This window comes from Penicillium verhagenii (assembly GCF_028828195.1).
Source record: "Penicillium verhagenii strain IBT 33310 chromosome Unknown utg000006l_segment0_segment0, whole genome shotgun sequence".
Lineage (NCBI taxonomy): Eukaryota > Fungi > Ascomycota > Eurotiomycetes > Eurotiales > Aspergillaceae > Penicillium > Penicillium verhagenii.
Genome location: NW_026643170.1, coordinates 706,167 through 732,234, shown reverse-complemented (window position 1 = coordinate 732,234; position 26,068 = coordinate 706,167). Strand labels below are relative to the sequence as shown.

The 26,068-nt window shown below is 47.1% G+C and overlaps 10 protein-coding genes across 10 annotated transcripts; 4 read left to right on the top strand and 6 right to left on the bottom strand.

Moving 5' to 3' along the window:
• Positions 1-411: 411 nt before the first annotated feature.
• On the top strand, positions 412-1,338 carry N7466_005683 (putative 26S proteasome non-ATPase regulatory subunit Nas2; the record flags this gene model as incomplete). Its single annotated transcript, XM_057165080.1, has 4 exons — positions 412-564; positions 643-715; positions 770-1,125; positions 1,207-1,338. The coding sequence occupies 4 exons, from the start codon at positions 412-414 to the stop codon at positions 1,336-1,338; spliced, it is 714 nt and encodes a 237-aa protein (XP_057020679.1).
• A 481-nt stretch (positions 1,339-1,819) lies between these two features.
• N7466_005682 (Ran family GTP-binding nuclear protein) lies at positions 1,820-2,942 on the top strand (the record flags this gene model as incomplete). Its single annotated transcript, XM_057165079.1, has 5 exons — positions 1,820-1,882; positions 2,136-2,228; positions 2,327-2,480; positions 2,545-2,750; positions 2,811-2,942. 5 exons carry the CDS (start codon positions 1,820-1,822, stop codon positions 2,940-2,942), a joined length of 648 nt encoding a protein of 215 aa, XP_057020678.1.
• Positions 2,943-3,700: 758 nt separating this feature from the next.
• Positions 3,701-7,319, bottom strand: N7466_005681 (DEAD/DEAH box helicase; the record flags this gene model as incomplete). The annotated part of the gene is made up of 4 exons (XM_057165078.1): positions 3,701-3,715; positions 3,813-5,174; positions 5,231-5,990; positions 6,088-7,319. The coding sequence occupies 4 exons, from the start codon at positions 7,317-7,319 to the stop codon at positions 3,701-3,703; spliced, it is 3,369 nt and encodes a 1,122-aa protein (XP_057020677.1).
• A 2,113-nt stretch (positions 7,320-9,432) lies between these two features.
• On the bottom strand, positions 9,433-9,943 carry N7466_005680 (SCP2 sterol-binding domain-containing protein; the record flags this gene model as incomplete). Its single annotated transcript, XM_057165077.1, has 3 exons — positions 9,433-9,596; positions 9,662-9,871; positions 9,928-9,943. The coding sequence occupies 3 exons, from the start codon at positions 9,941-9,943 to the stop codon at positions 9,433-9,435; spliced, it is 390 nt and encodes a 129-aa protein (XP_057020676.1).
• Positions 9,944-11,223: 1,280 nt separating this feature from the next.
• Positions 11,224-15,785, bottom strand: N7466_005679 (uncharacterized protein; the record flags this gene model as incomplete). Its single annotated transcript, XM_057165076.1, has 4 exons — positions 11,224-14,747; positions 14,804-15,308; positions 15,362-15,676; positions 15,732-15,785. 4 exons carry the CDS (start codon positions 15,783-15,785, stop codon positions 11,224-11,226), a joined length of 4,398 nt encoding a protein of 1,465 aa, XP_057020675.1.
• A 452-nt stretch (positions 15,786-16,237) lies between these two features.
• N7466_005678 (uncharacterized protein) lies at positions 16,238-16,561 on the bottom strand (the record flags this gene model as incomplete). The annotated part of the gene is made up of 2 exons (XM_057165075.1): positions 16,238-16,404; positions 16,483-16,561. 2 exons carry the CDS (start codon positions 16,559-16,561, stop codon positions 16,238-16,240), a joined length of 246 nt encoding a protein of 81 aa, XP_057020674.1.
• A 1,609-nt stretch (positions 16,562-18,170) lies between these two features.
• Positions 18,171-19,317, bottom strand: N7466_005677 (cyclase family protein; the record flags this gene model as incomplete). The annotated part of the gene is made up of 4 exons (XM_057165074.1): positions 18,171-18,218; positions 18,272-18,786; positions 18,848-18,925; positions 18,987-19,317. 4 exons carry the CDS (start codon positions 19,315-19,317, stop codon positions 18,171-18,173), a joined length of 972 nt encoding a protein of 323 aa, XP_057020673.1.
• A 508-nt stretch (positions 19,318-19,825) lies between these two features.
• Positions 19,826-21,421, bottom strand: N7466_005676 (cytochrome P450; the record flags this gene model as incomplete). Its single annotated transcript, XM_057165073.1, has 1 exon — positions 19,826-21,421. One exon carries the CDS (start codon positions 21,419-21,421, stop codon positions 19,826-19,828), a length of 1,596 nt encoding a protein of 531 aa, XP_057020672.1.
• A 466-nt stretch (positions 21,422-21,887) lies between these two features.
• On the top strand, positions 21,888-23,354 carry N7466_005675 (uncharacterized protein; the record flags this gene model as incomplete). Its single annotated transcript, XM_057165072.1, has 1 exon — positions 21,888-23,354. The coding sequence occupies one exon, from the start codon at positions 21,888-21,890 to the stop codon at positions 23,352-23,354; it is 1,467 nt and encodes a 488-aa protein (XP_057020671.1).
• Positions 23,355-23,935: 581 nt separating this feature from the next.
• Positions 23,936-25,610, top strand: N7466_005674 (purine-cytosine permease family protein; the record flags this gene model as incomplete). Its single annotated transcript, XM_057165071.1, has 4 exons — positions 23,936-24,153; positions 24,211-24,378; positions 24,460-24,811; positions 24,867-25,610. 4 exons carry the CDS (start codon positions 23,936-23,938, stop codon positions 25,608-25,610), a joined length of 1,482 nt encoding a protein of 493 aa, XP_057020670.1.
• Positions 25,611-26,068: the final 458 nt, after the last annotated feature.

Genomic DNA, 26,068 nt, shown 5'->3' with positions numbered 1-26,068 from the left:
GGAAGAGGAAATGACTTTGCTCTGCATTTTGAGCTGGAGAATTCCATGATATTCCAAGGTTGGGTCATGAACACTGAAAATATATAAGGTAGCATGCAGCGTAAGGATGTAGGATGTATCAATCAGTCAACCCTGGAGAGTTTGAACTTCCAAATTTGAAAGACAAGTTTGCAAAAGTGATCGGGATTTTTCCTTGGAAGGACGAAAGCGGATAGGGAAGACCGTTCAAATATTGAATATTGGAATGTTGATTGTGCACATGGATGAGTACTATGTATCCATCCATTTGTGCATAGTGCGGCTGCGCTTATATAAAACTGCTGCCCCACCGCCCTGGTGATTTACACGCGATGGTTCAAGCTTTCCCCCCACCTTGCTTTTCCCCGATGACTTATTGAACTTCCAACAGCTATGGGCGACAACATTCATGCTCCTACTGTGGCCTCTGGACCGACATCCGGGGGCATCCAGCGTGACTGGTCCAAATTGTCGATGCCTGAATTGATGCAGGAGAAGGAGAAGATCGAAGAGGAGCTCAAGGCGCTCAGCGCAGTGCTGACCTCGGTGAGTTCCAACTTCCAAGGTTTCAATTTATTTTTCTTTTAAATCTTCCAAGATTCTAATGAGATTCGCATTATCTAGCATGGAGTCACTATGCGCTCGACTCTCACAACCTTTGACGGCTACCCTCGCGACGATATCGACATCCCACAGGGTACTTAACTCTGAACATCCATTGACCACCTCACTTTACTGAGAATTTTGATAGTACGGATTACGCGAGTACGCATGATTCACATTCAAAACGACCACAAACAAATTATGACGTACCTCGAGAAAGGTCTGCATGCACACTTTGCGCAACTGCAGAAAGCCCAGGCCACTGCCGCGACCAATGGTACTAGTGTATCTTCCCACGCACCACCTCCTGTTCTTGAGAGCAGCATTGCCGATGCGAGTGTTATCGGAACACCATTTGCCAAGGTCAACAGCGTTGAATCACGAAGTCCGGCGGATCAGGCAGGTCTTAAAGCTGGCGACTTGGTTCGGGCCTTTGGAAGTGTGAATTGGTTAAATCATGAGCGTCTTTCCAAGGTCGCAGAGGTGGTTCAACAAAATGAAGGGGTATGTTGAACTTGATTTGCCTTCCATGGTTAATTTGTTGCTGCATGGGGATTTTAAAAGCTAACGAATATGGATGGATAGCGACCCGTTGTGATCAAGGTATCGCGCAAGGAGGAAGGTGGATTACGTACTACCGAAGTAGAGCTGCAGCTCACTCCTCAGCGTAATTGGGGAGGTCGGGGACTTCTAGGATGTCACCTGATTCCGCTTTAGAGAGGCTGGCCCTCTTTTCGCTTTTTGTGAACATGGTAATCTGCCTCTGGTTGTGGTATTCTCTGCCAATCCATAGAGCTATGTGTAGTGGTACTTTCATACGCTTTTGAATTTATGAATAATGAATTGATATATTTGCAACTAAAGACAAAATTAGACAAGGAGTAAAATGAGAATATAATAGCAAAGTAACAATCCAAAAGAATGATGCAAATGCTACCCTACTACTATATAGTCAGGCATTGTTATACACAGGAAGAACATTTCAAAGAAATGTTTAGAACAACTACGTCAGGCTTTCAGGCACACAGGCACGTGACCGCCCGCCGACCGGGCAAAAATTCCCTTTGACATTATCCACCTCCTTCCCTTCCCCCCTTCGAAACCATCCTCTTTTCCACAGTCTCAACTTTCCCCGCGAAACTTCCTGCGGCTCTGTCCTTCTCTTTTAAAGAGTTTACACTATCGCCAGTTTTTCGCAATGACTACTCCCCAGGTCCCTACCTTCAAGCTCGTCTTGGTCGGTGACGGTGGTACTGGAAAGGTAAGCGACCATTACTGAATATCCAGGCGTCGGGCGGTCTTCAAAAGTACAAAAAGGGTCATTCCAGTGGAAGCGAACAATCATTGAAACCCCGAAAAGGGCTATGATAGCCTTGCTACTATCGAACATCCTCTCCTCCTCCCCCCTCTCCCTTGCCCCGCCATTTGTCAACAAAGGCGGGAAAAAATATCTGCCCGACGACCGCCTCATTATCATCCACGAATCACTCGATCGCTAACGGCCAACCAAATAGACCACCTTCGTCAAGCGTCACTTGACTGGTGAGTTTGAGAAGAAGTACATCGCCACCCTCGGTGTCGAGGTTCACCCGCTTGCTTTCACTACCGTATGTTTTATATATACCCCGCCGAGAGCCCCGCTTCCAAACGGTCCTCTCATTGCCTCATCCTATGAGAAGCAGACTAATCGGAAATTTTTCCATAGAACTTGGGTAACATCCAGTTCGATGTCTGGGACACCGCTGGTCAGGAGAAGTTCGGTGGTCTCCGTGATGGTTACTACATCAACGGTCAGGCCGGTATCATCATGTTCGATGTTACCTCCCGTATCACCTACAAGAACGTTCCCAACTGGCACCGTAAGTAACAACAACAGCAATAACGAAGCCGATTTTTTTTTCAACCATCTCACATATATTCCAGGTGACCTCGTCCGTGTCTGTGAGAACATCCCCATCGTTCTGTGTGGTAACAAGGTCGACGTGAAGGAGCGCAAGGTCAAGGCCAAGACCATCACCTTCCACCGCAAGAAGAACCTCCAGTACTACGACATCTCCGCCAAGTCTAACTACAACTTCGAGAAGCCCTTCCTGTGGCTCGCCCGCAAGTTGGTTGGCAACGCCACCCTTGTACGTATTCCTTGCTCAAGAACTGTGATTTTCGGAACATATTACTAATTCATTTAATAGGAGTTCGTCGCTGGTCTCGCCCTTGCTCCTCCCGAGGTTACCGTCGACCACGAGCAGCTCGAGAAGTACCGCCTGGAGATGGAGGCTGCCGCGCAGCAGCCCCTTCCCGATGAGGATGACGCCGATCTGTAAAGGACCAATTCCGACCTGGAAGACACAAGTCCTTGCACCCTCCCCCCGCCTTGATATCAGTCTTCTAAAGACACCAAGGAGGGAGGGTATCATGATTGCCTGATTTTGTTAGAAAGGCAAAATAGGTTCTCAAGAATCACGATACAATGAACGCGGTTGGGGCAGTGGCGGTTTGAAAGGGACAGCACGATTATGCATTTCGTTTTTATTTTGTTTTTCTTCCCCCCCAACCTTAGTAGCTAGACTCTTACCATCTCAATGCCTTTTTTTTCTCCTCCCGAAACGAGCTGCTGCATAAAAGCAAGTCCCCTTTCAACGGGATCTAAAAAAACCACTTTGTTCTTCTGTTATCTTACCAAAAGGCACATTACATGACAACAATAGGCGGAGCAAATAAAATTAACTTGTTTCTGATTCAAACGCTTATTTTGCCAAAAAAAAAAAAAAGAAAAAGAAAAAAGAAAGCAAAGGGGAGGGGGAAATGACATGAAACTCTTGCCAGACAGTCTATGTGCGCTTGTAAATGAAACAAAGGGGTATAACGGATGGCCAACAAGGGGAAAAAGCGAGGCAAATGCAGAGCACGCCGTGTCTGGGACTTGGGAATTCCATTCAGAAAATAGCAAGAAAGGGACATTGGACATCTATCTCTCTGTGAAATAAATCTCTTATGAAGCAAACCAATGTTGAGGAATAGCGAAACTGGCATGCGACCCATGGTATCAGAAAGTACGAGAGGAAGAAGATCTGGTCTGGTTTCAAACCGACACACCCTGGTAAAATGATAAGAGAAGATGTTAGCAAAGCGCAAACAACAGAAAAACCAATCGAGATCCTTGATGAAGGTGAAGTCGAAAGGAGGGAACTTACAAAAAGGTAGGCAAGCTCTCTGGTGCCGAGCCGAGAAACATTCATTGTACCACCTTCATCCAGTGCACCTTCGATAAGCTCACGCTTCTTCTCCTGCAACTCAATGATACGGTCTTCGACTGTCTCCTCAATGAGCAACCGGTGCACGAAAACATCTCTGGTCTGCCCGATACGATGTGCTCGATCAATGGCTTGGTCTTCCACATAGGGGTTCCAGAACGGGTCAAACAAGATGACATGGGACGCGGCAACGAGGTTCAAGCCCGCGTTTCCGGCTTTCAGAGAGACAAGCATGATCTTGCAGTCCGGGTTGTCAGTGAAAGTGGCCACGGATGCATTGCGATCATTTATATTCATTGTACCATCAAAGCGCACGTATCCCCATCCACCCCGGCTGATGGGAACTTCAAGCAAGTCAAGGAGCGAAGTGAATTGACTGAAGATAATGGTTTTTTCACCAGTGCCGCGATCCTCATTTGCCTGAAGGATCTCCATGGCTTTGGTGATCTTGGCGCTGGGTGTCCAGTATTTCTCAAGGCGGCGAAGATACTTTCGTTTCTCGGTCTTGTTCCTTTGGGCGGCAGCGCGCAGTTCCGAAAGAGATTTCTTCTTGGGCTTTTTACCCGATCCGTCCGTCTCAGTATTGGAATCATCAGAGTCAGAGCCTGTTACTTCGGATTGCTCGGATTCCTCTGCTGGTACGGCATTTGAATCGTAGACCTGCTTGAAAGAGACTTCATCTGTGACCTTGGTGGGATCAACAACCCCACGGCAATTTTGGCACCGGACGACGCCAGAATCCTGGTGGGCAAGTGTGGCAGGGTCGGAAATACGAGCGAAACATTCTGAACAAACAGAGTGTCCACATGGAATGTAGATCACTGAATTTTCCACACTGTCCATGCAGATAGGACAAGCGCCATCATCATCCTCTGTGTTGTTTTTGATTCGTTCCACTGTCTGTGCATCCAGGAGCTTGGCATTAGCAACTAGGTCCACGCCTTGGACGGTTGTGGAACTGTCGTTTTTGAAGCCTCGGATTAGTAGAGGGTGGTCGCAGCATTGTCTGAGCCGAAGAAGAAGAACCAGCACATGGCTGTAATTCTTACCCAGAGTACCTGCGTCCAAATATTTGCGAATCTGGTTTTGAGAGTCCGAGTTCAATTCAGCGTAGATCGCCTTTTCCTCCTCATTGAAAACAACATGGACTTTCTCAATGACCTTCGGTGGAAGCTGCAAAATTGGTTGCCCCTCAATCTTAGTCTTCTTTGTACGACGTAAACAGACTGACTTGACGAGAACACGGAGTTGTTTCATGACATTCTCCTCGCCCCATCCATTCTTGATGGGTCGAACAAAGTCCTGTTTTCTTGATGAGCCCCGGTGCATTATTTACCGCTTAAAGATATATGGCTTACCCGTTTAAACTTTTCCTTGTTGTTATAAGGCCGGATGCGAAGGAATCCCAACAAAGATTGGAAGTCCTCCAGTCGGTTCATCATAGGCGTTCCAGTCAGGCACCACCGGTAGGTGGCATCCAGCCTGGTGCATGCTTTTGTCGACTTTGCATTGGGGTTCTTGATATTTTGAGCTTCATCGAGGATGACACGATGCCATTTGCTCACCGAGCTGAAGAGCACCGCTGTATCTCGAATTTGTTTGACAATGCTTGCGTCCTTTCCCTCGCTTTGCATTTTTTCCGCGTGCACAACAATCTTATGGTTAGCAGTCAAAGTACCAAATGTCGTAATGACTACATCGTGCTTCTTGAGCTCCCTCCATGTAGGACGCTGCAGACCGTGAAAGATGAGCACTGATAATTGGCTACGACCAGGATTGATATGTCGGCCAATCTCGAGCCTCCACTGATCCATCAAAGCCTTTGGAGCGACGATTAGACACGGGCGACGGTCATCCTCCGGCGGTGGGCGAGCAACCATCAGCGCGATTGTCTGAATGGTTTTCCCAAGACCCATGTCATCTGCCAGAATGCCGCCCTTGTGATTACTCTCTTCTTTTGCCTTCATCCACGCCAGACCAATCTTTTGATGTTTCATCAACGTTACTTTGAGCTCCCGGGGTGAATCATCATCATCTGCATTTGTGGCTTGGTTAATATCCTTGATGCCCGTGAGCAAGTTTTTGATGTCATCGGGGAAATCTTCTTCCTTGTACATTCTGCCAAGACCACGTTAGTAGTTAGTCTTTGGGGGAGGGGGGGGGGGGGGGGGGAGAAAGCCGGATGATATAGAAGTAGAGAGAATAGTGTACTTACTCAAAATCAATGGCATCCTCCTCCATGTCCTGCTGTTCACGAACAAGATCAAATGCCTTCATTTCAGGATGTTGACTTTGCATCCAAGGAAGACGTCTAGGTGGCATGAGTGGTGAAGGGCCCATACCCATGGCAGAAGAAGCCGAAGGCCACCCAGGAAGAGGGTATCCTGTCCCTGGCGGTCTGAATCGGGCCGCACTGGTAGGAGACATGCCTTTATATGCCTGCATATAGGGTGTTGTACCATAAGGATTTATTTGGGGAGGTAGGTAAGAGCTCGGCAAGGGAAGAGGGTACATCCCTGGCGGTTGAGTTGAACGGAAAGAGTCGGGAGTAATCTCTTCGAGATCATCATCCGAGTCACCACATTCTGGCCGAGGTGACCGGTAATTGTTTCCGGGCTGCTTAAATTTTGAGACTGGCAGGGAAGAAGGGCGGGGCAAGGTGCGATCAGGAATATTAAACCTTGGATATGGCTGCAGATGCGGCTGAACCTCCTCGAACTCATTATCTTGAGCCTGGATTAGGCGAGCAAATTCCTCATCCTTCTCCATCTGATTCATTGAGCGAAGACTCTTTTCAGCTTCAAATTCCTCCTCTTCTAGTTCTTGAAGGACTTGCTCTTCCGAGACGCCTTCAAACCTGGCCGTCTCACGAACCTTTTCGCGCGTTTTCAAAGCGCGATACTTATTGTGGAGCTTTTCCATTTCTTGGTCCATCTTCATGTCAATCGCATGGAGACGGCTTTGAGAATTGCTGACAAGGGCCTTCTTTGAGGGCTGTTGAGAGCCGAGAGAGCCGATCGACCCTTCTCGCGGACGTTTGCGAGATCCTCCGCCAGGACTGAACGAGGATATCGGCGGCAAGGATGGCGCAATGTAACCATTCTGCTGAAAACCAAAAGGAGATGGTGCTGACGAAGGCCAATACTGACTCGAGGTAGAAAAAGGCTGTTCTGGCCTGGTCGGAGTGGTTTGTGATGTCATCTGAGAAGGTGGCTCTGGAGTGGGTTGAGTGTGTTCATGTTGGGGATTAGAATGGTGATCGTGTGGTGGGGAGCTTGGAGCAATGTTCCCAAGGAGTTTGTTAAGTTGAGCTTGCATCTCCTGGATCCGCTGCCTTGTCTCCGAGATCGCCACATGGTCATCCGGTGTATTTTGTTTTTGATCGTCCAAAATGAAGTTTTGAAACTCCACCTCATCGACAATATCTTGAATTTCCTTGTCCGCCATTGTGACAGATGGAACGAGCAAGGTCAAATTCAGATTTGATGGAACAGTGGCCAGGCCAGCGGTAGAAAGTGAGAAAGTGAGGTTTAATAGAAGAGAGAAAGAGTTGAGATCCTGAATCCCTTGACAAGCAGGACCAGTAAGAGTAATTCAAGCAAACAAAGTCACCACGGGGGTTGTATAACTGAGTCCAGAGTGATGAGTGGGTTGTATAGTGACAAGAAGACAATATTGTCGTGGAACTGCGCGTTCTGTATCAGTCTTAAAAAGCCGACGTTGCAGGTGCAAACGGGAAAGCGGTGGCTACGCGCGGAGCAGAATGAGAGTGAAGTGAGAGAAACAAGCAAGGCCTCGGGTCTCTGCACGTCCAAGATGGGGATGTAGGTGTGTTTGTCCCATCTCGCGGGGTGGGGTTGATGTGATAACTCACCTTTCTGCGGAATAACTGCACGGGATTGATGGCGCTTGGCTCCGGGGGATTGGGCATCGGGTCCGCAGTGGAGAACGGGGAAAAGCGCCCGGGCAGCGAGGGTGAAGCTCAGGGATTATGTACCCTGTTTGTCTTAGAAGACTCTATCGGACATATCTTACGGACCCGTGAGACTTGAGGGTGCGTCCGCCAGTGCTGAAGATCGTTGTCATGTTGAGAGTTGCCAAGGCGTCCGACTCTTTTTTTTTTTTGGGAGGGGGGGCTTAGTTTGACAAACCTTTAGTTACATACTACTAATGATACTATACAGTGCCATATACAATTGGGCTCCGCAATATTGCTTTTTTTCATCATTGAAATTAATTAGAGATACATATATAGAACGTGAATTTTGATGCTTTCTAAAACCCCTTGAAATATTATTTTCTACAGTACACTGGCGGCTGTATACTCATCGCGTCAGATCGGAAGTCGATGGCTTACCTATCTCCACGTGATGCAGCGATAAACATCGTATACATACGCGTCACGCGTTGTGTGAGTCAAACATTACAAACAGGGTTATGTGTAGTAAGCCCTGAGATCTGATTTGGTAATTCTTGATACCTCAGGCCAGAATAGTATCTACCAACTAGTATCATGTAGTACTGGTACAGTAAAACCTACTACTAGCAGGTATGATGGATCGGGATTCGGACTAGGCAGTTGTCATTGCAATCCCTAGTTCTCAGATGACTCATGCAGTTGGAAGCGTAACCGCCGAGATTGCAGACTTGATAAAGCCCCGTGAACATTTGATGACTTCACGGTACAGCCCTAGAGGTTGGGCTTTCCAATGATCCCCAAGTACCTATCCTTAGACTGGCAATATACAGGTAAACTATAATCATGATTGGCAACCCCCATTAGACTCGATGGGGAGACAGTATCTGCTGTTTGGAATTTAAATATCAACATTGAAGGTGCCTTTTAAAAATCGGCCAGAGATTCATGCCCCCAGCCTGGCTGCAGCGGCTCAGTGATAAGATCATCTCGAGTATGTATCGATCGTGGTCAATGCACCTACCTAGTACTAGGTAGGCACATTTTGGGTAGGGGCTTACTTCAAATGTTGGCAAGTACCTACTACTTGAGTACAAGGTAGGAACGGTCATTGATTGGAGATATGAGTTGTATGTATGTCTATATGTATGCACATGTGTATCGTATAGACAGTACTGCCTAGATCGGTACCCAAGTACCTGTACAGGACAGTGACCATTTGAAAGATCACATATTCGAAAATTTCGCTTTGGAAGATCCCAATGTCTCATCAGTGCTGCCTATTTCAAATGTTTACGCTATATGATTGATTCAATGTCCAGGCGCCAACTTAGAGACATTCAACAGCTAACATTTTGTCCAATAGATCTACTTGATAGTCACACAGAAAGGACAATGATAGTACATAATGCTGAAAGAATATTCAACGTTAGGAGTTCAATCCGAAAATACGCAAGAAGCATTATTACTAATAGCTATACATCCATAGATTTATCAAGGGTATCATGATGGCGGTGTAGTCAACTAAGATGTGATGGCCAGCTAACAGAATTCATACAGATCAGAGGCTGGAAATCCAGCCCTGAAGAAAGCTAACATTCATATAGACATTCCTCGAAAGGAAATTGGGGGGTATCTAGATCTTTACAGCTTGGCCTTAGCCTGGGCCTTTTTGAGGACGGGCTCCATCTTCGTAGCCTTCATAATATTGCCCTTGATCTTGAGCTTGCCACCCATGAACAGACGCTGAGCGTTGGCCTTGCCGGAGACCAGGGAGGCAAAGTCGGCATCGGAAAGGGAAAGGGTGACTATACGTGGGACATATATCATCAGTATAACTGCTCATTTACCACACTGCCAATGCGCAACTTACCGTCAGCTTTGCCGCCCGCAGGAGCGAGGCCGTGGCCAACCTCGCCCTTGTTCTTCAGATCGAGGTGCCAGCTCTCTTCCTTGCCATCTTTGTTCTTGATGTTGAAGGCGACGATAGCCTTGGCTCCGTTAATGGCCTCCTTGCGACCGGCCTCATCGCTCTGTAGGGTCTCGTTGATCGCGTCAAACGCGGCAGAGGACGGGTGGGAATCTGCGGTGGCTTATTAGCGGCATGAAGTTGAAAACGCGTAAACGGTTTGGGCTCACCTTTCTTGAGAGACATGATGAATACAGATTTAGGTTGTGGAAATCTAAAAGAAGAGTGAGGGCGAAAGGCTGACGTTATATAGCGATGATGAAATAGACTGGGGACCGCATGTGAACCGCCGCAGTCCGTGCCGAGGCCCCGTGAAAGGTGGCTTTTCTCCACACGCCATGTTGATCACTTCTCTTATTATGTTCTCCGGACTCAACAGTGGGTTGTACACTCCGCAACTGATGTGACTCTTGATTGGAGCGCACCTGAAAATCTTGATCATCATCTTGGTATCGAATCGATGATTTCTGCCGCTTTCGCTCTCTCACTACGTACTAGTATGAGCTAACGAGAAGGATTTTACAGTAACCCGCGAAGTCGCGACCATGAATCTTTCTTCCCCCCGAGCTGCCTTTCCGCCCCAGAGAAACCCGGGGGATCCACATGCGGACCCAGCCCTCTCCGACAGACTATCTGATGGGTTGTACAAATCCGGCATTCATCGCGAACAATGACAATCGCTTGCTTCTCTCCGGAAAATCTCGTGTCTCGGCCTCCACACACGTCACTTTCAACTTAACACCCTTGATATGATCGGACCTTTCCCGCCGTTCACTAGCTTTTGTTTTTGCCAACCTTCCTAATCCGCGTCGCTGCCCTTTCGTGTCACAAATCACTCGTTGAAACTGTTGCTGGCTGACGCCTGCTGGATTCAACATCGTCAGCAAGCCAGCAGAGTCTGCTTCTGGGTATTCTCTGCAAGGCCCCAGTGACAATGGAAGAACTATACCCAGAGAAAGCCCCTCTAGAAACTGCAACGGAGTACGCTTGACAGCTTGATGGTTGAACCTCGCAGTTGATTCGAAGACGACGCAAGTTTCTCGTCAAGGACAGCGTCTGTCAATCCATTCGATACTGCGGATGAAGGGTATACAAGATGAACTACTGCCGTATTGGGTGTCAATGGTAAAGAGATGTCTGCGAAGAAAAGCAACGGCATGAGATTATCATTCTCACCGTGTAGAATATTAACCTCCTAGGAAAACAGCTTTATCTTTCTGCGTGGGTCATAATTATAATAAAATTACTAGGCGAAGAGGAACGGGCTCTACTATCATTTGCCTCTCAAAGAAGATATCTCAAAAAATAAAATAGTGGTTCATGTATCAAATTTTCTACTAGTCAAAATTTGAAACAATGAATCAATTTGACCAAAGCGCATCTAGAAGCACACCATAATCCTTTTTTTTTCAGTCTCGCACGGCTAGGCCGTTAGCTGCAGGCTGCTCAACTTCCAAGGGTGGCCTTCAGCATGCCCCTTGCCGAGCTACTCGGCCCTGGTCCAGGATCACAAAATAGTCCGCATCCTTCACAGCTTCAATACGATGCGCAACTGTGATGACAGTAGATAGTTGAAGTTCCTGCCGAACAATCTGCTGCAATTCGAGGGAAGTTTCGTGATCGATCGATGCTGTAGCTTCATCCAAAATAACAACTGAACTTCGGCGGAGTACAGCTCGAGTAAGAGCCACTAGCTGACGTTGACCTTGACTCAGGTTTCGACCGCCAGCTTCAATATGCGTATCAAGACTCCAACCATGTCGACCGCAGATACGTTCTAAGACGTCAGCGCACTGCCTGTCTGAAAACTCTTCAGTTGGGTCGAGATTAAGACGAATGTTTCCAGGGAAAAGAACTGGGTCTTGTGCGACGAAGGTAACTCGCGTTCGAAGTGCCTGGGTATTCACGTCGGCAATGTTAATGCCGTCTATCTTGATACAGCCTGTTTCTGGTTTGATGACACTGAGGAGAGATGTTGCCAGCGTGGACTTGCCGCTGCCTGTACGCCCGACAATGGCGGCGGTGGAGCCTCCAGGAATTCGGAGAGAGATGTCGGTCAGAGAGGGATCAAGATGAGGTGCATATCGAAGGGTGACGTTTTCAAAGGTGATGTCGCTGCCATATATAGGCCACGCAGCTGGGGGCTCGATGGTCCCCGGTGATTCTTCTTCAATGTGAAGTAACTCGTCAACTCGCTCAACAGAGACAAAGTCCATCTGTAGTTGGCCGTATTGCCTGCACAGGCTGTGCGTTGCGTCTACAAAATTATTCGCTGCTATTAGTACAAATGCCGTCATTCCAGGTGTATTCGAGTATAAGGCCAAGACAGTCAGGATGAAAGTTGCGCCTGCTGACACACTTTCAAAACGGATGATGAGCCAGGCCTGGAGAGACCAATAGAAGTGATCCATGCCTTGGAACTTGTCAACAACCGATATGACGCGATTTTGGAACCGCTCCTCTGCACGAAAAGCACGGACTGTCGTCAGTCCATGCAGGAGTTCTCCAAAATTGGACAAGAGCGGAGTCAGGGATACCATTTCGAGCCTCCTGAGACTTTGGGAGGTTGGAAGGAAATGCAGGAATATTAACACAAAAACGGCGGTGAGAGCAAGCGAAAAGACAAGAAAAGTTGGTGTTGCGCTAGCAATTACCAGCACTGAAGATACCCAGGTGATAGCCTGAAACGCAATGATTTGGAATTGTTCACTGATGTTGCCATCTACCACACCAATGTCTGATGTCAAACGGTTCATTAGTCGACCAACAGGGGTGACATCAAAAAATCGGAAAGTTGCGTGGCTGACTCGAGCCATGACCTGCTTGAAAAGACTTTTGCCAGAGTAGTAGATGATGACCAGCATCAACAGTTGTGCGATCAAAAGAGTTACTGCTTGGAAACTGACGATGGCCAAGAATGCCCATAGCCAAGGACGTACATCGTCGTGAGGAGAAGGCAGGCGATCTGTTGGATCTTGAGAGACAAAGAACGCATCGACATCAAGATAATACGCAGTACGATTGTAGGCCTCGCCCCATCCCTTGAGGAACCATGATTCACCAACATTGGCAAGTCGATAAATGGTCAATATCAAAATCAGAAGAATCCACCACCGGTATTTCCCAGCCTTGATATAAGTCCAGTATACATGGAACTGAACGCCCCCGGTGGCACGACTTTCTTCAGTGAGCAGCTTGTCTGGAATACCATTCACATGATTATTGACATCGGGCTCCTCTTCAACCTCAGCTCTAGAGTCCTGGAACGCGAATGTATTTTCGGCAGCGGTGTTGTGGGTTGAATTAGCAATAGTTGTTTTATCATGAATCGCAGCTCGTCCTTCATTCAACTCAATAATCTGATCGGCAATTCCTCGAACAAGTGAAACTCGATGCGTGACAAGAATTACAGTGCGCCCATATACCAAGGGGCCTGATAAACACTTCTGGACCACGAATTCAGCAGTGTTATGGTCGAGAGCTGATAGCGGATCGTCCAGTAGCAGCACTCGAGATTGGCTGTAAACAGCTCGAGCCAGAGCTACTCGCGCCTTCTGCCCACCGGAAAGACCGATACCATTTTCACCAATGAAAGTCAAGTCACCGTGTTTGAGTTGTGAAAGGTCTGGAAGAAGGGCACAAGCATCTAAAGTTTGCTTATAACGTGCCTCCTCATAAGGAGCTGAGAACAGAATATTGTCGCGGATGCTCATGCTTTGCAGCCAAGGTGTTTGTGCACAGTAACCCGTCATTTCGTTTGGAATGTGAGATTTCCCCTTCAATAGGTCGAGCTCACTCATGAATGCTTGTATTAAAGCACTTTTACCAGCTCCGACTTTCCCAACGATGACCGTCAGACCTGGGGAGATGGTCACACTTATATCATTCAGCACAGGTGACAGTTTCCCAGGCCACGCAAAGGAGCACGACTGCATTTCAAAATTTGCATCATTCACTTGAGTATCAAGTGGAATAATCTCTTTGTCTGGTTCGGCCATGAAATCTTCAATTCGTCCGAGGGCGATATAAGCATTGATCATAGTTGTAATGAGCCTAGGGAACTCGCGCAAACGTGTTCCCAGCATACCGAAAAGTTGAAGCGCGGGAAAGATGATGTCAATGCGTAGTTCATGACCTGCAAGCATGGTATAGGCGTAAAGAGCGATGACTGGGAATACGCCACTGGAGAACGCATTGACAGAGCGGATCAGGCAGTCAAACAGGCTAGTGACAATGCGTAAATTCAATTCATGCTGCCGGGCCTCCATAACTTGGCGAAGCCAGTGATTTTGCCAGCCATACCATCGCAGATGGCGGATTGCTTCGACAAATTGCGATGTGATTTGTAGTCGAGCATCTGTTGCCGCTCGTCTGATTTTCTCCCATTTGAACAAATACCGAGTGATAACTGCGTTGATGACCTGACCTGACAAGACAGCCAGAATACCAAGGAAACATGATGGTCCAAAGAGTGACCAGACAAGGCTGACGGCTATAATCAAACCCACGGGCCCATCAATTAGTGTATCAACCTCCCAAAATCGTTGAGCCACTTCATACACATCTCCTCGTAGAAGATTGAAAATCTTGCCAAGTGAAGCAGCCTCCTTCGGTTTCACGGGCTTGCTTTTGCGCTTTTTCCCGATAAGACGGCCCCATATATTAGATTTGGAAGAGACCAATTCGGTGTCTTCGTATGGAGTATCACGTTCACCAGCCATCTCGTCCTCGGCTAGAGCCTCATGTTTCTCAATTCTTAGCCCGATAATATTCTTTCGCGATAACGCTTTCTCATAAACCATCATCACCATCTCGCCCCGGGATCTTTCGTAGCAGCGACGACCGTACCAGAGAGCCAATACTTGAGTTTGCGCTGCAACAAGTCGAGCTATCAGGGCAAAGACTGCGTATGTCAAAGGTACACGTATGGGTTTAGTCGTATCTTGCATCGCCTGTAGGAGCAGCTGAAGCAGAGCTGGAGTGGAAAATTCTGGAACCAATATCAGTCAAAAGGCAATCATGAATTATCGGGGGAGTTGACCATACTGCATGCCAGTTGCACGATCGAAATGGCAGAAATAATGAGAACATCTAACCCGTTCGCCGTCAGTGCCCGAGCCAGCACAGATCCTTTCATACGGCGAAATTTTTCATGGAGGCGCTGATGTTGAAATTCAAATCCGAGAAACCACACGTCAGGCTCATTCAGCTGTCTTTTCCTGCCAAGTGATATGAGAGGCGCCATCCACGAAACGGTGAGAAACTGCCAGAGTCGCAGATCGTCTTCCGGGCTACGGTGCTTGCTGGACGGCGCTTGTCCCATGGTACTGATTCCCAGTGACAGGGGAGGTTCCTCGCGGAAAGGCATCAGGAGAATAGCAAAACACCCTAAACATCCTAAAATAGCAGAGAAAACATGTAATACTTGCGAGCGAGCATCAGTGTGCGCTGCTAAAATCATTTCGACCACGAATGTTAACCCGAAATACGCAAGCATCCATATGGAGCAGGACCTTGGCCTCTTGAGGGCGACGAACAAGCATATTGCAGACTAAATCTGTATAAGCTGACTAGTAGATACCCCTTTCTGACACGGAAACTGACCCATGATGCGACAAATGCCAATGAGGCAATATCGACATTCGGAGAGAAGCATTGCACAATTTCAACAATCAATCCAGCGGTTGATAGAGCGAGAAGAGTGACGGTCCATTGTAAAGGTCGATTGGGTCTTTCCAAAGGGATGTCCATCTCCGGTTGTTCATCCAACTCCGAGATAAACGGACGCGTCCATTGGGGACTCCATCTTCGAAATAATGAACCAAATATATAGCCTAACAAACACAGTAAAGCGACACTCGCTGGAGCGATGACAAGGTATGGCAATGCACACGGAGATATAACCGCATTACCCGCGTCCTGGATCCAGGATTGGTCAGTTCAGACCGAAGGTGCCACCTGCAAGGAGTCTCACCCAGAATTGGCGACAAACGCGCTCGTCGGTATTGGAAAGTGGAATCTGATCCATGATTCAGTCCATTGGAACTAAATCAACTTCTCAAAATCCCATGAGAACCGAGTGAGAACACCTTTTGGAATGCACGCAAGTAACAAGTTACATTCGTGCCGAATCGTACGCGGGGAGAGTGGGAACAATGTTCCTCCGGTGGAGCCCCTCAAACATGAAACAACCAGGACGATTACACTACGCCTTTTCGCTTTCATCTGGGATTTTTCTTTGTCAAATCGTTTTGCGTTTCAACATTCTTGCATTGCTACATTTCTTTTAGGTCACAATCTACTCGGAGCCTCGGAGGTGTCTAGAAGACTAGGACTGTGCATGACATAGCGTTCATTCAATAAAGACCGACTATGGTTGGTTGCCATCAAGAACTATGCCATAATTATCAATTAACCTCCTAATGTGAGCTCCACTTTACCGTATGTGAGGTTCATTGTCAATTAGGGCAATGAGTGCAGCTAGTGCCAGCCACCACCATAGTAACCATTGCCCCAGCCACCACCATATCCCCAGCCAGGGTGTCCCCAACCCCATCCAAATCCACCACCAGGATACCACTTAGCCTCCTGGCCATTCTGAGCAGCTTGAGCATTGTTCTGAGCTTCTTCGGCTCGGCGCATCATCTCTTTATCATGAAAAAGGCAATTAGTGACTGATATTTGCCAAAATAGAGGTTAATTTAAAATGAGAAGAAACAGCCTACCGGGCTGGGCCTCGGGCTGGGGAGCGGCTACTGCGGTACCCACTAGGCCAACGAGAGCAATCAAGGTGCTAAAATGCATGATGTTGATGTTGATGGATGACCGATAAGTCTTATCTGCTCTGGCTGTTAGTTGACTTGGTATTTCGCAGATGACGAGAAGGGTGCCAGGTAAAGCTTGCCAGATTACTAGTAGATATGGTGATGTAGTTCCTGAACCTTGGAATGTTTTGTCTTGATGAAGTTTCAATCTGGAGAAGAGATCTGCTTTCTTTTATGTTCCAAGTGTATTCAATCCATCCATAAATTTTCCGAGTCTTTGCCTCTGCAGAAATTCAAGATCAATGACGAAGGTCCATGAGTTGAACATTTGAGCTGTGATTCAAATACACCCCGAGATCTTTAGAGCCAGAGCCATTGATAGCCCCTCCAATGCATCCGAATTGAAACCTTGGAAGTTTCTAGGAGGAGGGATCTTATTCCTTGCCGCTGATTGATGTCCACGGGCGTATCCCATGTTTGGCTACATCTCTTCTATCTTACCATGTACTGGATAATATGAATTCTTAGTGACAGCATGATCATAGCAGATGTGCCAGAGGTCTAGCTTCCGTCCATTTGTCACCATTCCTTCAAACCCGAAACCCAGTGTGTATCAAAGTATGACTATCTTTTGACAACAATATTGCGTCAATTGCAACACCACAAAGACGAGGAGACCTAGGAAGTGAGCGATACCTACTAGCAGTTATTACTCTCAGACCAAATTATGAACGTCATTTGTGAACTGTGAGACCACTGAGTTGGAGGACCTTCCAAAATTTATGACAAAAATTTTGAAGGATATGATTCAAAGGATCTCCAAAAATTGTCTTTCTGCCTCTCTGCTCTGGGGAATCCTTGTAATTTCCGGAAACGTGAATTCTCAAGGCTTGCTATTGCCTAGATAATTGACCAATACTACATACTGATCGTGGATTTTATGCTTATTGAAGAAACCATGTGGAAAGATCTCAATCATGTCTGACAGTGTTACTCTAACCTGATGATACCACCATGGGTCTTCAGCTCCATCGGTCAATATGTATTACAGCTCAGAGGCTAGAATGATCCATGTCCAGGTGGTTGTATCTGTATATGGATTATAACAGTCTTTGTAATTTGTAAAGACTTAACTGTTACCACGCAGAACAATCTTGGAAGGAATAGCACTTGAGTCAACCCAGTCATCTTAGAGTTAATCAATTCAATGTTGCAAAGTGGGACGGTAGAGAATCATTGGCTTGAACATTTTGTTTCGATACATAACCTTTAAATGTTGAAAAGTCTTCGGGGTATATGCTAACAAGCCCCAGTCGTACAAGATCCCGAGCCTCCGAGATTGAGTCAAAAACACTCTGTGTGGTGAATTTCACTCTTGAAATGAGCCATTTGTCCGTAAACCCACAAATAAGATGTTTCTAGCAATATCCTGGAGACTAAGTCAGTTGAAATTATGATCAACACATGCAAGGATAATATAGAGCAAGTTGAGGTTCACGAATGTTGGCAAGGTGTCTCCACTTGGTGATATTTTGATGATTAATTACATTGATGAAGATGGCCAAAGTTATGGACTCATTCCGAAACCTGCTTCATATTTCTTATGTATGCCATGTCTCCTGTTTATGGCTCGAAAGAAAATGATTTGTTCAAAAAATAGCGAAAGCATTTGGGGGGCTAGCAACTCCACCAACAACCTGATTTTTGTTAGTCAAGGGCTCATTTGTATTCAAAGAGCAACGGAACGCACCTTTAGCGGCATACTGGATAGGAAGAAGCTATATCTTCCTGTAGCTTTGCAATGTGCAGAGAGCTTCTCCAAATCAAACATCTCACCAATTGGCGTACCCCAGCCCGCTAGAACCCACTCGTGCAGATTAAAGTCGGGGTCCGCATGGCTACCCCGGATTGGAGCTCGCTCAAAGCTGGGAGCGTCTCCACCAACAGCAGCAAATTGATGTTCCCATAGCCACCGCACCATACCCTCGGTAGCTTCTACTCCGCTGAAATCAGGGGTTGGGCGATTTGGCATATCTATCCGCTCCTGAACACTCAGCTTGTTGTAGGCTGCGGTGAAGCCACTGCGAATTAATAAGATGTCGCCCTGTCTGAACTCAAGCTTGTGGTCTTTCACAACTTGTTTGAGACTTTCCAGAGTAATAGCTTCAGACTTTAAAGCTGAGACTGAGATGGAGTTTGTTTCGGCCCAGTCGGCAAAGTCTAATAAAACAGCACGACCGGTCATACCACCGTGTTCAGCGACAGCTACGCGGCAAAAATGAAGATTAGTATGGAAGTCACAATTTTTGGGCAGAGGGGGTCCTACTGTGAAGACCAATCACGTCGGAATTCTCGATTTCATCGGTTGTGTGACCATTATAGAACTTTCGTGCCTTTTGATTAGCTGTGATTGACAATCAGTTCATGCTTCGTAGGTGGCATTGTAATATTTTGGCAAATCTAACCATAATGTCTAAAACCATCCCACTGAGAAGATCCTTGACTGTTGAAAGTCAAGATATCATCAAACACACAATTTGGATTCCTCAGCACGAGCTCTTGCTTAAATGGATTCCGGTCGAAACTTGGGTAAGAAGGCATGCTGAGCGGCCAGTCCAGCGAGATGCGCACACCCGTTTTAATCTCCTTCGCTGCCTCAACAATAACTTCTGGTGTGAGGAGGTTTAATGTTCCCAATTCATCATTGGGTCCGAATCGGCCCCAGGCGTTTCCCCGAGGGCCGGTAGGGTCCAGCGGGAGAGCTTCGAAGGGTATCTGGTTGTTTGATGCTGCCATGATCAGTTCTAAACGTGGGAGAACTGAGGTATGTGGAAAGAGATTTTTTCAAGGTCAGTTTTGGAAACTTCGTCTTGTTAAATATCTGGCTCTCGGTGTATCTTTACCCCCTCCTTTTCTCATTTTCTTACTGTCTCCACAAAATCCGCCCCAATTTACCCCACACTCCGCCATTTCGGATTCATTTCCGTGAATTACGGAACTATGGCCCTCTTCTTCACCTCGGCCTATTTTGCATGACAAGCGAAGGATGAATTCCCCTTGTCCAGAATTCTAACTTGTACTTGTTGTTGCAAATTGTTCATCTAAGGATTCCTTTCCCTCTCTATTTCAAATTACTTTTGGAAAAAGGCTGGAGATAAAATGGCCATTTTAATTTTCATGCTAGCCCTGCTGAAGGGTCTCTTTCATCCATGGGATATTAAATACATCCATCAATTGATTCAAAAATGTTTATAGATGTGTACCTCGCGTAAAAGAATAAATCACCTGGGATGCTCTTGTATGTTCAGCTTGTAAGCAGCAGCTCTTTGGCTCTTTCTGATCGCGGAGTAATGACACACGGAAAACTATCAGGAACGCCACTCAAACCATTTGAGAAAGTCACCCTTGGCTCGATTCTTTCACCACTTGTTTCATCGACGGGGCATCTCAGATCCATAGTTGCCAGCAGTGTTGCGACAACGATATACACACCAGCAAGAGCCAAATGCTGCCCGGGGCAAACTCTCCTTCCAAATCCAAAGGGTCCCTCTGGGAGGGGCTCCCCCTTTCCACTCTCAACCTCTGTACAAGGAATATATCGGTCTGGGTTGAAATCATCCGGTGATGAGTAGAAGCGCTCGTCCCGCGACATAGCCCAGGCATTTGCAAATACCACTGATCCAGCTGGGATGAAGTATCCATTGTAGGTATCGTCGGCAAGCGAGGCATGGGGCACACCAAGTGGAGATAGCGGGGCCCATCGTGTTGCCTCTTGAATAACATTTTCAAGATATTTTAGGTGTGCTCGATCCTCAAAATTGGGTAATCGAAGAAGGTCCTTGTTGTTGTCTAATCCGACCACTCTATCAATTTCATCTTGTACCTTCGCTTGGATTTCCGGGTGCATCATAAGATTCAGGACACACACAATCACGGTCGACCAAGTCGTATTACCACCGGCAATTGAAATAGCTCCAGCGGCGCCTTTAAGGTCGGCGATGGTGGCTTCATTAACTTTGCCAAGTTTCTGGTTTGAAAGATACCGACCGAAGTGATTTAGCATAAATGATGGCTGGGTAGCTGTGCCAGACCGAATCAATGACTCCATTGCATCCCAAGGTGCATCATGTAACTGCTGAATAGTAGGCTTTGAGCGGCGGGCATGGACCAAGGGCTGGAAAATTGTAGAGAATCTCTCAGAAATGTTGGGTAGATAGCGGAATATAGGAAAGAAATCGACAATTGACGCGCCCGGGACACCACCTTTGCCGGTGGCTTCTTCGACGTTAATTGCCATTTGGACATAGGGATCATTTTCTTCTTTGACATCAATCCCAAATCCAATCCGTAATACGACAGCAGTAGAGAACTGCCGCAATAGTAATTCCCAGTCCTGTGGCTTGCACAAAATGGCTTTGACAGCCCGCCGGGCTTCCTCCTGCTGGATAGGTCGATATGGCTTGCAGGCCGTTTGGGTGAATGACTGCTGAAGGAGCTTCCGATGGAGCTTGAATCGAGGCGACCACCGAAGAAAAGTGAGAGTGACGCCCCATCCCATGACTTCGAAAAGAACGAAGCGGGGGCGATCAGAATAGTTTGCACCTTTCTTATCCATTAGATTATGGGCCGCATCCACGCTGTTGACCACAAGGATTTTGCGACCGAGAACATTGAAATACAATACATCAGAGTTGTACTGCTTCCCCCATTTCACGAATTGATGCTCGGGGTGATCTTTAGGGATGACCTGTAGATGGCCCCAAAGTGGATGCCCTGGGGGACCGGGGGGTAACGGCAGACGCTTACTTAGTTTATTGACGTGTACCAAGTATAGAGTGATCGCGATGAAAAGGAGGACTAGTCCAAGTAACGCTCGGGTTGTGGATATAGCAAACTCCATTTCGAATGCCTGGTAGAATGATACCAGGATAACCGCTACATGCAAATTCTAGGTGCTCTTGAGGGTGGAATTTGAAATTCGGAAATGCTGAGGGTAGTGGAAGTTATGGAACACGGATGATTGGCGCGCATCCAGCTAAGCCGTGCCTGCCGCCTTTCGCCTTGGAGCCGGCAGAAGAGAGAGACGAAGAGTCAGAGGGACAGCTTATCGATACTACACACAGCAAGAATCAAGGCAATCAATCTGCCTGCCGAGTAACTGCAGTGTGGCTGATAGATAAGAAGATTGGGGCCAAAGTCGCGGTTAACGGTGGGTTAAAGTGGACTTAGAGTGGGCTATCCGCTAAAGGTGGGTTGAAAGGTGGGGAATCGACTCCTTCCTAAAAGGTTAAACTACTCCCAGAGTCCAGGAACCTTCATTTTGGAAAAGCCTTCACTTTCTCCCTGTCATTCATCAAGTAATCGACATGCCTCGGGGAGCATCTGCAACTGCTTCGTACTCATCCACGCCAACAAGCGAGGATCCCTATTTGTATCAAGTGGGCTTTGGAAACCGGTTCGCATCGGAAGCAATCCCTGGCACGTTGCCAAGAGCTTGCAATACCCCCCAAAGATGCAAATACGACCTCGTATCCGAACAGCTTAATGGCACGCCTTTTGTATCTTCACGAGCATCCCTGCTCAACGCGTGGTTTTATCGAATTCGACCATCGGTGGTTCACAGAAAACTAAACCCACTACCGAAAAACTCGGACATCGAAGCTAACTTCTCACCCGGCAATGAGAAGGTCACTTTTACCCCACAGGATATGGCATGGGATGCATTTGATATTCCCGAATCACCCAACTCGGTCGATTTTATTCAAGGGTGGAAAACCATCAGCGGCCACGGCGATCCAGCCTCAAAAGAGGGTCTAGCCGTGCATATCTATGCCGCCAATTCACCAATGATCAACAAAGCATTTTGCAACAATGACGGCGACCTTCTAATCATCCCCCAGGAGGGACGCCTGGATATTCAGACAGAGTTCGGGCGCATGATGGTTCGCTCGGGTGAGCTAGTTGTAATCCAGGCCGGTATGCGATTCGCAGTTACCTTGCCAGATGGCATTGCTCGAGGATATATTCAAGAGATCTTCGGTAGCCACTACGAGCTTCCAGAGTTAGGCCCGGTCGGATCTAATGGCATGGCCCTTCCCCGTGACTTCGAGATCCCAACCGCCAGTTTTGACATCCACCAGTCCAAGTGGGACATTGTCGTGAAGTTGATGGGAAACATGTTTGTCTACGAACAGCATCATACCCCTTTTGATGTCATTGCCTGGCATGGAAACTACGCTCCATATAAATACGCCTTGGAAAAGTTCATCAACACTGCTACCGTCAATCGAGACCAGAGCGACCCTTCCATCTACTGTGTGCTCACAGCGAAATCAAAGCGAGCGGGAGTGGCCTTGTCCGAATTTTTAGTTTTCACACCGAAATGGAGTGTCACGCATGATACCTTCCGACCGCCATATTATCATCGGAATGTCGCGACAGAGATCATGGGTATGATTCACGGAACGTGGTCGGGCTCTGCTACCCCCTTGCATCCCGGGAGCCTCACCTATGAACCAAGCTATATGCCACATGGAGAGTCCTACGAGCGATGGAAAGAAGCAGCCAGTATGGATTTACAGCCTCAGAGGGTCGGTGAAGGGGCCATGGCATTCATGATGCATATTTCATCGCATGTCTCCTTGACAGAATACGCACTCGAGCGCAGCGGAAAACTACACCACCAACCGGACGAATTCTGGAATGATTTCAAGGGTGGGTTCATGGATCATTTGGAAGAAGTTGATGCAGATTTAAAAGCTGCTGGTCGACCCGGTTTGGGTGTGGAGCATCCAGATGTCACGAATAAGCTGGAGAGTGAAGAAAATTCCTAGCCAATTTTACAATGTATATACTTCCAAGTTTCTACGGGTCAAAGGTTCCAAGTTGGTATGGGTGTATAAGGCAACTAATCAATTACATAGTTGAATATGGATCCCGATTTTCCAAAATTTGAACAGACGATCTGTTTAAGCTTCATTCCACGGTTGGAACATTGAATAGACCTGGCGGCGCTTGAATTCAGAATTCCGCCTGCTGCATAGGCCTAGACATTCTATGAGGGAACTCAACATAGCACTCCTGGAAAGACAGTAGAGATTTGAAACCTTGGAAGCAACTTGAAGATTTGAAAGCCGACAATTTATCGGGAACTTTAGAGATCGAACTATAGAGACGCTATGTAAGATCAGCGCTTGGTTATCGCTTTGAGAACTTGAATGTTTCCGGCAGGCAATCTTGTTGGTTCTTATCGCATCCCTACTAGTACTAACTATCCCTATCTTACTATTCTCAATCTACATGTGCAAGCCACTAGGCACAAATTAAATGCATTCGATTTCAAACAAATATGCTGCATTCATCTGTCCAGGTATCTATCTTCCCTTGGAAATAATTCTGAGGCTCCACATCTGCCATGGGGAAATCTATAGAGAAGCCGTCAGAGATATCCTACAGTGATGTTGCAACAGCCGAGCTTCAATCCTATCACTCCCCAAGGGCATGGCTGTCCAAATTCGCCTCCTGGGGTGTTGAGCTACGAGGTATTGCTCCGGTGCCTATGGAGGAACGAACCGACAAACGCTACATCAACGTTTTCTTCGTGTGGTTCACTATGAGTACAAATCTACTCCCGTGGGTCTAAACATTCTTTTACAGCATTCAATTTCATTATCTAACTTCGACTGTTAGAATCGTGACGGGAATGGTGGGAACACTATCATATGGTCTCAGTCTTCGAGATTCATCTCTTGTCATCTTATTCTTCAGTCTGCTATGCACAATCCCACCCGCCTTCTTGGGCACATTCGGTGCCAGGACTGGGCTTCGGCAGATGCTACAAGCACGTTTTACATTCGGGTAATTCCCCAAAAATCCCCTTGCTTTTGACGTGTTTACTTAGATCCATGGGTCAACTGACAAAACCGGAAAATGCTATAGCTATTATCTGGTCTCTATAATTGTCGTACTCAACCTCTGTACTATCGCGGGCTTCGGGGTCATCGATTGCGTGCTGGGAGGCCTGACATTGGCCGCGGTCTCAGATGGAAGCATTAATGCGACAGCAGGAATTGTTATTATAGGCCTCTGTGGAATGGTAATATCCTTTGGCGGATACAGGTTTTTGCACCAGTTCGAGCGGTATTCGTGGATCTTTGCATTGGTCGCGATCGTGATTGCGACTGGAGTCGGCGGCCATCATCTTTCTACAGAGTCCACGACTGAGCCACCGGCTGTTTCAACCATCATATCCTTTGGAGGTGTTATTGCCGGATTTCTCATTCCTTGGGCGGTTTGTGATCTTTCCCTTTTCAATTGCCTCTCGAGAAACTGACCTGGGAGGATAGGCCATGGCTTCTGATTTCGCAGTATATTGTGACCCGACAGTTTCTCCATACCGAATATTTGCATATATCTATGCTGGGCTTCTTGTTCCTTCGGTTCCTTTGATGGTCCTCGGTTCCGCCATAGGTATAGCTGTGAGGAGTGGAAATATCTCATCTTGGTCGGCTGGTAATACAGAGTACAGCGCCGGAGGGGTTTTGGAGGCGATGCTTCAACCAGCTGGCAGATTTGGCAAATTTGTTTCTGTTATACTCGCGTTTTCTCTCCTAGGGAATCTAGCAGCCGCGATGTACTCGATCTCGTTGAACTTTCAGCTTGTTATTCCCATTATGGCACGCGTTCCACGATTGGTATATACTATCGTCTATACAGCTGTCGCGATACCGGTCTCTATTTACGCCGCCAATTCTTTCTTTGACAGTCTGGAGAATTTCCTCTATGTCATTGCATATTGGTCTGCGGCCTTTGTTGGTGTTGTCGCAACCGAACATTTTGTCTTTCGCAAAGCTGACTGCAACCAATATACGGCAGAAGATTGCGGTAATCCAAAAAAGCTTCCGACTGGAGTAGCTGCTATTGCGGCTATTGGGCTTTCGTTTGGTTTAATTGTCCCGTGCATGAGTCAGATCTGGTATACAGGGCCTCTCGCTGAGAAGACAGGGGATCTTGGGTTCGAAATCGCTCTTCTATTGTCGCCTCTGCTATACTTGCCACTTCGATTTATCGAATTGAGATTCCGGCATTAGTTAGCAGATACTCTGGTTAATTCAACGTACCACGCACCAAGAACATTGAACTCGTTTCAAGGTTTTCCCAATGTTTTAGTAGGAACTTGGTAGTAGCAGCTAAGCCACAAAGCCCTTGAGAGGATTGAAAATTGAATAGAGGTTCCCACTGGCTGTAATGTACAAGCTGAGCTCGTACTGGACTAGTAGCTTCAATGAATATGAAGCAGCACAAATATACGCTGGAGTGGATTAGCATCAATAGCGGGCGGTCTACAAGGCGGTATAGAACGAGGTTGAGGAATTCTGGGTTCTGGCATCTGTTACCGCCTTTTAATACCGAAGTCATCGTTAAAGGACCCCGCAAGCCGGGGCCATCAATGCTTGCCCACTTTGTGCAAGCCTTCTCTCACGATCAAACTCATTTGCCCTCGGAAATTCTACTTCACGCCGATTTATAGCCATCTATACGCGACTTC